The sequence below is a fragment of the Labrus mixtus genome, chromosome 11 (genome assembly GCF_963584025.1).
Source record: "Labrus mixtus chromosome 11, fLabMix1.1, whole genome shotgun sequence".
NCBI lineage: Eukaryota > Metazoa > Chordata > Actinopteri > Labriformes > Labridae > Labrus > Labrus mixtus.
The window spans coordinates 16,589,058-16,599,201 of NC_083622.1; the positions used below are offsets into that span (position 1 = coordinate 16,589,058).

A 10,144-nucleotide genomic window follows, 5' to 3' on the forward strand; every position below is an offset into this window, starting at 1 on the left:
ATAAATAATCCTGAACTTGAACTTGTTTACTGCGATGAGTGGATCAAAGTTTAAAATATAGAAAGGAACAAGGCGGCAAGCAGAATTCTTAGCAGAGCTGAGGTGTGGAGCTGATATTTCAAATCCTGGTTGTTGAGGAAAATGATGACGATCTGCGCCCGAGTCCTAATTCTCAGAGGATTAGAGGAGATTCTTGTAAGTACTGCTATTTCCAAATTATCTAAATTGTAATGGATGGTGAAAGCCATGGAATATGCAAATATACTTTTTGAATTACTCAAAATATTGCCTTTTTGCTAAATAGGAAAACATTTGTGTAACAAATTATCCAGACAGACATACCATTACCCTGTATTGATTAAGCTGTCTGTTTCTTGTACTTATCATCAGAGCATGCTGAAGCCATTTATACTGTGTAAAATAAACACACGACTGTTGTAGAATAGTGTAGGGTAACAGTTATTTGAAATACGCCTTTTACTACTGTATGTTGTTTATTTTAGTAAATTCAATCCCAGAACTCCTCTGTGGGTGAACAAATGGGGGGATGGTGTTAGTCTTCCGAAGAAGTTTGTCTCTGTGTGTTTGACAAATATACTGAGCTTATAACCCAGCGAATAGTACTTGTATTCATGTATTTATTTTGACATGTTATAGGGTGCATGATGATGATCAACAACAGGTTGAATGGATATGAGGATGGCCATCTCCCCCTGACCAGCCAGAAGTATCCCCTCCATCATAGCTCACCACCTTTAAAAGAGAACCCTCTCCACCCTCTGTCCCAGAGACCCAACCTTCAACATCCCAGCAAATACCACAGAGGAGGAGAAGACAGCCATATCCCCTCCAGGAACCTCACCAAGCTCATCTGAAACACACTCATAATGATCTGCATCAGCTGTAGGCAGATCAGCTAATGGGAATGCCACTTGACTTTACCTCAGGGGAGAGGCAATACAATACAATACAATACTTTGAATTTCCCTCGGGATCAATAAAGTATCTATCTATCTATCTATCTATCTATCTATCTACAACCACACACCTACAGCTATTGCACAAACCGAGGACCAGTCAAGTAAAGGGACTCTAGGACACAGAAAGGGATGTGGTATGAAAAATGAAAACACAGTTTCAGTGCAAAGCCTGTCTTGTTCTTCTTCCAAAACACCCAGTGAGCGGCTGTGGCTCAGATGGTAGAGTCGGTCGGCTCTCGGTTCGATCCCCAGCTCCTGCAGCAACAAGTCCAATGTGTCCTTGGGCAAGACACTAAACCCCGAATAGCTCCTGCTGCCTCATCGGCAGCGTATGAATTTGTATGAATGGGATTAGTTACTTCTGATGGTCACTTTATATAGCAAACACTGCCATCAGTGTGTGAATGGGTAGCTGTGACATGCGGTGTAAATGCGCTTCGAGTAGTCAGGAGACTAGAAAAGGGCTATACAAGCTCAAGTCCATTTACCATTTACTCATGGATTCTACTAAAAGATAGGGCATGACTCAGAGACGGAAGAAGCAGGAAACTTTCAGAACACTTGTGGAATTGTCTAACTTCATTTTGGCCATATGTTGTGTTGGGGTTTTGTTTCTTTCCAAATGGTTTTCAATAAAATGATTGAACATTCAAGTTCTGTTTTTTAGATTGCATTTGTTTTCTGCTCAGAAGTCTTGATTAGGTGGCATCGTCAATTGGCTGAGGTTGTTCAGATTGTTTGGATGTGTAATACTTGGTAATCCTGTGGAAAATTATAACTTTCAGAGGTCTCTATGGGGGGTCTCATAGGATAATAGACTGACCATTTCACTGCATCTGTGTTCAAAATGATTTTGGACCTTAGCAGCGTCTTCTCTGCGTAGAGCTTTCTTGCTCAGGAAGTTATCAATCAACCAACCTTTATTTATATAGCGCCAAGTCTTAACAAATGTTATCTGAAGACATTTTACAACGATAGTAGTGCAGATAATTATAGTATTTGCTTTGTAGTCATTAGTTAAACTCCTTGAGGATATGGCACACACTTTCCAATTATCTCATCATTTTCTAGCTAAATAAACTTCGAGCAGGGTGTAAAAATGTTTGGCTGTGTATACTCTTGGGCCCCATTTATACCCTTAGATAAACAGTGCAAAATGAAGGCTGTGACAAAACAAATCAATTTCACATCTTAAAGGTCTTTAGTGAAGCGTTTCTGCAATAGAAAAAACATTTTTTGTCCAGAAGGCCAGATCAAAGCCATAAAGTAAACAGATGATGCAGAGTCTCTCATGCTTTTTAAAATGAAAACAGATGAAACCCTGTTACCATGTGAATTGTTCCTAAACCTACATAGCATTGCCAGAGGCTAAATTGTCGGTCTTTGGAGGCTCAAAATATCCTGATCTTTTCCCAGACCAATGATGTGTTCAGGAAGTATTTTATTTTTAAATAAAGTTTAAAATTAAAACCCCAAAAATCAACAGTTTGAGATGATGAGGTCTTTCTAAGGTTTATATTTCTTGATACTGTGAAGAACTATTTGATTCCTGATTTTATTAAATCTACAAATCTGAAGGGCACTAATAGCAGCTGCTTTCCCATCATGTTTTCCAGATCAGATACTACACCACTCCTCAGCAGAGGTGTGGCCTCACACGTACGTCTCCCAGGGCCACTACTGCCTCTCCTCCTCCGACGCCTGGGAGCCCATCAACAATGATCCCTCTGGTGTAGCGTCTCCCCCTGCTGGATCCTTCGTTATGGGGACTGAGGGGTATGATGGGCAGGTGGCGGCTCACTTCCTGTCGCAGCAACAACAGCAGCAGCAGCAGCAGCAGTTCACTCTCCAGCAGCAGAGCCAAATCCAGCAGCTGCAGCAGATCCATCAGATCCAGCACTACCAGCAACAGCAGCTCCTACAGTATCAGCAACAACAGGTGCGTGTGGTGCACTCACTTTTGGATTTGGATTTGGAAAATCTTTAGCGTCCCTGAGGGGCAATTTGGTTTGCAACAGAGGTCCATACTGGCAATACATCCTAAAAACAGCACAAAGACATAAATACCTACACATAGAAACTTAACTACCATGGACATCATGGTGATGGATGCGAGTGAGATAAGACCGACAGTACATAGTAAAAGTGTACAGGCAACAATGCCTACAGCTTATTTAAAAACCAAACTGCTGATGGGACAAACGACCTCAGGTATCTGTTAGATTTGGCCCTCCTACCATAAGTGAACCTTGTCCCTGTCGGCAGAAGTCTAAAATGCAGAGGGTGCTGAGGGTCTTCCAAGATGGCCTTTGCCTTCTGATTGGCTCTTACTTGGAAAATATGGCCAGGATCATTCAAGTCAACGCTGACAATCTGAAAAAAAACGCCTGTTTTTTTTTTTTTTTGTCTAATTGAGTCTCGTGTGGAAAGCAATTGAGTTGAAAGATGTTTGCATTAGGAGTTGCCACATTTTAGAAAAGAATATGAAGCCTCTGTCAACCCCTAACCTCCAATTCAATGATTCTCCATGTCTTTCCATATTCTTTTTTGCACAGTGTTCAATTAAAAATCTTAAAATGTAAAATGTGTCTCCATGTCTGCATACAGTTCAACACTTACAGGTCAGAGATTAAAGTGAATTGAAGTCTAATTTGGTTAAAAGACAGAATTGATTTAGAAGATATTCCTCTTGCAATAATAAACTCAGCACAGCTTAATAAGCTCTTAACTAAGGACTTCTTTAGCTTACTTACATACACATACAAAGATGTGTTTTTCTTTTTACAATATGTTGAAGCGCAAAGGAAACGATAAAACATACAGTATATAATCATCAAATACAAAAGATGCTTCTCTCCTCCTCCACAGATGAAAAACTTATTGATTTCTGGCATTGTTAGAAAATGGGAAATCTGTTGCCTTCTTAATCTTTTTCCCTCTGCTGTCATCTCAAGGCTTTGTGTACTCCGTCAAACTATTCGACGCTGAGTAACCTCTGACATAAACAAGCCCCAGATCTCAGCTCTGTCTTTGACTCTTCCTCCTCTCTCTATCTGCAGTCACTGGAGCAGCGGCTGCACAGTGCCAACCACTCTTTGCAAGCGACGCCCAACAGCACCATCCACAGTCTGGTCCATTCCGCTCACCCTCCATTGGTTGATCTGTGGAACACGGGGCAGATGGAGACCTATCCGACAGAGGCCGGAGGCTTTATGGGTGTGTCGGCGGTGGTGGAGCCGAGCCTGTGTGTTCCCACTGGGGAGGAGATGGTGGGGACGGAACACTCCCCGCTGCTGGAGCAGCATGAAGAGGAGGAGGAGGTCAAGGTGAGGTGAAGGCAGGGTGAGATTACATAAAATTACATCTCTGCTGTTTAATTTTTAATCTCTTAGTGGTTGGAATGCTGGCTGTATTCTTTTTTTCACTACAAATGATGTGTCATTTAGTCGCATTGTATTTGATTTAAATCCTTAAGTTTTAAAGTTTATTTTCAGTCACCCTGGTCTGGGTCTGGGTTGGTTTCAGTTCATGCCAGTGTTATAAGAACCAGTGCTGAAATGATTAGTTGCTTAGTTATTGGTACACTTAAACAAAAAAATATTTGATAAATAGTCAAGAAAATGAAAAACATCCTGTTTCCAGTTTCTCATGAGAGAATTTGTAGCTTTTCTTATTTATGTTTTCTTTGTCTTAGTCACATAGGGCACTGTGTGTGTGTGTGTGTGTGTGTGTGTGTGTGTGTGTGTGTGTGTGTGTGTGTGTGTGTGTGTGTGTGTGTGTGTAGTAAAATGTGTCCTAAATTTTGCATATCTTATAGGTTATGCATTTGTTGACACATTGTACACATATTATAGCAGCATTCATTAAACATCAAATTGTCACATCGTTATCAATGACTTTCCTTAGTGGTTAACCTCTTCACAGCAACATTATTAAATCTGTTAAACAGTTAAAATGATGTCTGTCTGTGAGTGGGATTTATAGTTTGGTTAAAAGAAGTGATGTTTTCATAAAATCTGTATTATACAGTGAGGATCTTTGGTTAAAAAGTAAGGGTTTTTTAAATCTTGAGACTTAAATACTACAGACCAAAAATCAGTTCTGTTGGCCTCTGTTGATTTGACCCCTTTTTAAAAAATCTGGTTTTAAGTGAGTCCCCATGTTTTTGGAAGAGCAATATTAAGTTACTTGAGTTCCACTGTAATGCGCAAAGTATCACATTCATACATCCTCCTCATGTTGTCAATTTGGTTTGTTTTCTTTAAGATACTGAATTAATGTAAATTATTATTTTAGTTTAAACCAGCGTCATCACAAATGTGTTTGTGGGTTTATTAGTAATGTATGGACATGAACCTATTGTAGCACAGCATCTGTGTTATATCTTAGCCGACTGAACCTTTTTGTTGTGTTTGATTGAGCAGGAGGAGGAGGTGACACTGTGCATGGAGCCAGAGTCGGCCATGTTGACTCCACCCACGCAACAAGGAGACGCCTCTGGTGGAAGCAGTCCGGGGCAACCGCCTTCAGAGCCAATCACAGAGCGGAAGGCCTCCGATGTCAGCTCCGGCTTTGTTCAGACACTAGTGGAGAAGGACGAGGACGGACCCGCCGCTTCCATGGCAACCAACTAAGCTCCTGGCTGTCATGGGACTCCTTATAACAAAAACTGACCGGGGAGTCAGCGAGGAATGAGCGTAATAACACAATATATAGCTATTAATCTGTTCCCTTTTCAGGTATCAACAACACGACTTTTTGGTTGCAAGAAAAATTCTTGGTAACTGGTGAGAAAAGGATTTAAAAGTGGACTCACAATGAGACAAGAGCTGATGCAACAAAGGACACCCATTTCTTTGTAAGCCTTACATCCCAAAGGTAACCGAGGAGAGGAGTGAGGATACAGTGACTGAGGAGGAGGAGTTAGAGGAGCACCCAATGATGGACACATTTCCATTAGAGAAATGAAAATGCATTGAGAGGCAGAAGAGGGGAACAGAAACATGCATGCTTTTTGTGAAGACAAGCAACTTGACCCTGTCATCGTCTTATAATAATAATAACGAAAATCGACCATAAGACAACATTATAATAGGAATAATTTTGTAAGAAATCAAAAAAGGATAAGAGAAAAATCTATGTATAAGTGTACTATAAGATAAAATGTTTTCCTATTGGAGAACTACTCTATTTACAGCTGTAAATCAACATGTTAGTGTTTAATCAAATTTATTTCCCTGTCGCATCGAACACACTCTGTATACTTTTAAAATGCAATCCCAAACAATTCCACATGTAATTTAAGTAGGCTCAGAAAATGTCCGCATTTCAGTGAAATGCAGATTAACCCTCAGAAATAAATCGATGTTATGGCACCAGGATGCCCGAGGCACAACCCAGGGACAGGCCTGTCCTGCTGACTGCACACACCGAACCCTGCACAGATAAGGATTGTACTGTAAGATAGTGTGCTTCCTACTCTGTCTCTCTGTATGCATGTTTCTTCAGAGTACTATGGAGTACCTGTACTATACAGCACTGTATAGACTTTGCACTGAACCATAGTAACCCAGGTAGGGCCGCAGTGGGCCTGCGGTGAATTTTGTGACGGAGATGTAAAGACAGAGATGCTTAAGCGAAATCTCTTTTGCACTGACGCAATCCTACAGATCAGAGGTTGCCTTCGGACGGTCCATGTTACCCGGTTCCCACTCTGAAAGCTTTCAGCACCATCGACAACCAAAACCGAGCCACTTAACAACACAAAACCCTCAGCTGCTTGTTTTTTTTTTTTTGTGTCAGAGACATCATTGAGATAAATTGAGGATAATAACCACTATTTGAATGTACTGGAAGATAGACGGCAGGACACTAGCATTTGTTTTTTATGTCTCCTCATGGTCCACATGGGACAGAATCAAACATAAGTCTTTAAACTGTGGAAGGAAGGAAAGAAGGAAGGAAGGAAGGAAGGAAGGAAGCTGCTGGATATGGATTCACTGCTTGCTCGCCTAGAGTACCACTACACACACACACACACACACACACACACACACACACACAAAACACACATAAATATCTAAATTGTAACCAGCAATAGGCAGGCACAACACTGGCCTCGTGACCAGTGTAAGCTCTGTCACACAGATGTAAATATATTCTGAGTATATTAAAAAAAATCGCCTCTCACTTAAAGTTGCAACTGTTCTAGTGAAGTATGATTTCTTTATTTTTTTACACCTCTCAGTCCCACTTTATTTTGGGATTGCTTTCAAGCTTTTTGGCCTCTTATTTTTTTTCTTTTTCTCATGTGAACCACCACAAATGAAACGGAGGAATGTTTGTGTTGAATATAGAGCCAACATCAACTCTGTGACATCAGTCCATCAGTGGGGACACAAAAATTCAACAGTAGTAGGTCTGAGTTCACAGGAGGGAATTACAGCCTGCGTGCCGCTCAATCAGCCAATCAGGGAACCGAACAGAAGACTTGGACTGAACACTGGAGCCGAATAGATCGGTGTCTTCCTGCTTGTCATGATTACTGTGAAGCAGCTGCCTAGAGTGTGATAGTGATTCTAACGATGTTTGAGGAAGCATGTTTTTTGTTTTTTTTTTGTACTTTTTGTTTGCCTGAGGAGGTACGGGTGTTTTTCCGTTGCGGAGTTGAAAAGAAACCGTTCTAAAAACATGGACTGGACTGAGTGCACGTCCACTGGGGAACGGTACAACAACAACACACAACCACTATTTCCATCTTGTCTCTGTCGGGGAGCACCTTCTCCTCTCACTTTGATGATTGTGTGAGAAACTTTCAAGATAAAAAAAAAACAAACAAATCTAAATGGTTTATTGACTTGAATGACTTTTATTTATCGATTGCTTCTTTATGCAATGTTGGGGATAATGTTTATTTTTCTACTGACTTGTTGAAATCCCCTCCGGTATGAGTTAGAATAGGTGTCCATGTTGTAAAGCAGTCTTGTTTCTGGCAGGTTTTGAGCACTTTACAGTAAGAAAAAAAAAAAAACACCTTTCTGAAACTTTTGTTTAGAGATGGAAGTATGGCAGCTCTTAATCATGAAATCATTTTGTTTCACATTAAAACTCCCTGTTTAATGACTTATGAGGACTAGAGGCTCAAAACTGCAAACAGAATGTCTTTACACAATGGCATGTATTCATTTATTTATTGAACAATTACTCGGCGGGGAAGGAATAATGTGAGCTTGTACAGAGTTTTTAATTTCATGTAGGTATAAACCCTTCTGGGAGCAGTATCTGTTTCTTCAAAAGCCCAATGAGTCATCTGAAAGGCTGTGTCTTGTCTGAGTTTGACTAAAACAAGCGACTGAACTTGATGAAAAGACACTGCTTCTATCGGGGTTCTTTTTTTGTTTGTTTAATTTATCAGCATTTAAATGAATGAATAAACTAATAACGAGAAGCCAAATATATTCCTGTGGATGTTTAGGTTTTCTGATCACATCTTTGTTAACTGACAGGTTTTCAAATGAGTTCCTCTTTTTGTATGAGTTTACTGCCATTTTCCAAGAGTTACGGTAAACTGTCAGCAGGCATGACACTCAAAATCGGCTTCTGGTCCTCTGCCTCTCTCCTTCTCTCTCTATTTCTATCTCTTTGTACCTGTTCTGTATATCTGTGTCTGTCTGTTCGTCCGTCTGTCTGTGTAGAGTTAGTTGTCTGCTGTCTTTTTGGAAGAATCACTGCCTGAAAAAAAAACATGTTTTCACATCAACCAAAGGGGATTTTGAGGCAATCAGACGTGTAATATAGATATAATTTGGTCATGTGTGGCAAAAAAAAGTAACCGCTGTACAAAAAAATGCTGTAAAAAATTTGAATGGCTTCTGTAAAAGTCTGTAAAAATTGGATATATTTGTTTAAAAATGGGGCAGTGTGACTGGTGATACCAGTGTAAACTCATGACACTCACACCTATGCATGCTAGTTGGATGGTTGTCACAGGATGGTTCTTCCACGGGGTCCCCCCCCCCCCTTACCCCCCTTACCCCCCTTCCTTTATCCTCTCCTGTCAACAACTCTCTGTTCCTTCCTGTTTCTCTTCCTTTCCCCTTTTTTTCCTGCACGACAGACCTTCAACACCTCTTCCAGCTCCTTTACCTGTCTCCTCTTCTTTTCCTCTGGTAGAGAAAGAGCAAATAAACCAACAAATGGCATTCCCTGTGCAGATGTGTGGATATCTTTCCCAGGGTGTAAATTAGATCCTCAAATGTTCACGTCTTTTATCTTGAGAGCATAAACACATGTGATTTACCTTTTTTTTTTTTAACTCTGTTTGGCAGCGGCAGCTATCTCAGGCCGACTAGCTGGTGCTTGTCGAACAAACACAGCAATCACTAAGGATCTGGCAGCACAGCAGAGAATCCAGCACGTCTGGCTTTCCCAAAAACATTCCTCTCCAGTCTTTATCAGAGGGTTTATGCCAGGAGAATATTAATGACAAATGCTCAGAGAGGAGTCCTTCTCTGTGGGGGCGAGCTGCTTATTTGTTCAAGCTCACATATGAATCAAAGACTGAAGCTCACTGTTGACCTTCACAGCACAAACAAATGTTCATATTTTCATACAAATTTCTCTTTTGAGCCTGAATGCTGGAACGCTGATCGTATTTTTTTCTTTTTTAAAACACTATTATTGTATCTGTCTGTCAGAACATCTGTCCCCTAAAGGATGGATTAACATGGACTATATAAAACATGGACGTAGTCTCAGTATTGTCACCTATTGGTTTAAAAATATTTTTGAAGTCAAACAATGGCCATTGCCACATTGGAATTCTGTCTCAAACTAACTTTCGGTCAATTTAGAAACAGGCATTTGTCCAACGCGAGCAGGTCTTTAGCCTTCTTACAAACAGCTACAATGTAACTGTTTGTCAGTCAGATCAGCCACACTTCTAGTTATAAAAAATGCATAATATTATTATACTTTAAAGGGATGAGTTCTAAAAAAAACTCCCTCCCCCCTACAAGAAAAGCACAGTGTGTGCCAATCAAGAAATTAGCTATTCATACCAAAGTCACTTTTTGATTAGTCTGTTAACACTTTTATTTCTGCTGTAAAATGGGCTTTTTAATATTAATGGGGCAGGTCTTTTGGTGCCAGCCTCAAGTGAACAC

The 10,144-nt window shown here is 40.4% G+C and overlaps 1 protein-coding gene across 7 annotated transcripts in view; it reads left to right on the plus strand.

The window, feature by feature from the left end:
• fam131bb (family with sequence similarity 131 member Bb) overlaps positions 1-9,181 on the plus strand; it is a 31,975-nt gene extending 22,794 nt beyond the window's left edge. For 6 of the 7 annotated variants that reach the window (XM_061049278.1, XM_061049274.1, XM_061049277.1 and 3 more), the window contains 3 exons: positions 2,597-2,919; positions 4,040-4,306; positions 5,405-9,181. In XM_061049278.1, the coding sequence (XP_060905261.1) occupies positions 2,597-2,919; positions 4,040-4,306; positions 5,405-5,614 (800 nt within the window). In that variant the 3' untranslated portion in view covers positions 5,615-9,181. Of the gene's footprint in view, positions 1-2,596; positions 2,920-4,039; positions 4,323-5,404 lie in introns of all 7 variants that reach the window. The other variant, XM_061049280.1, reaches the window with a different exon arrangement.
• The last annotated feature ends 963 nt before the right edge of the window (positions 9,182-10,144 follow it).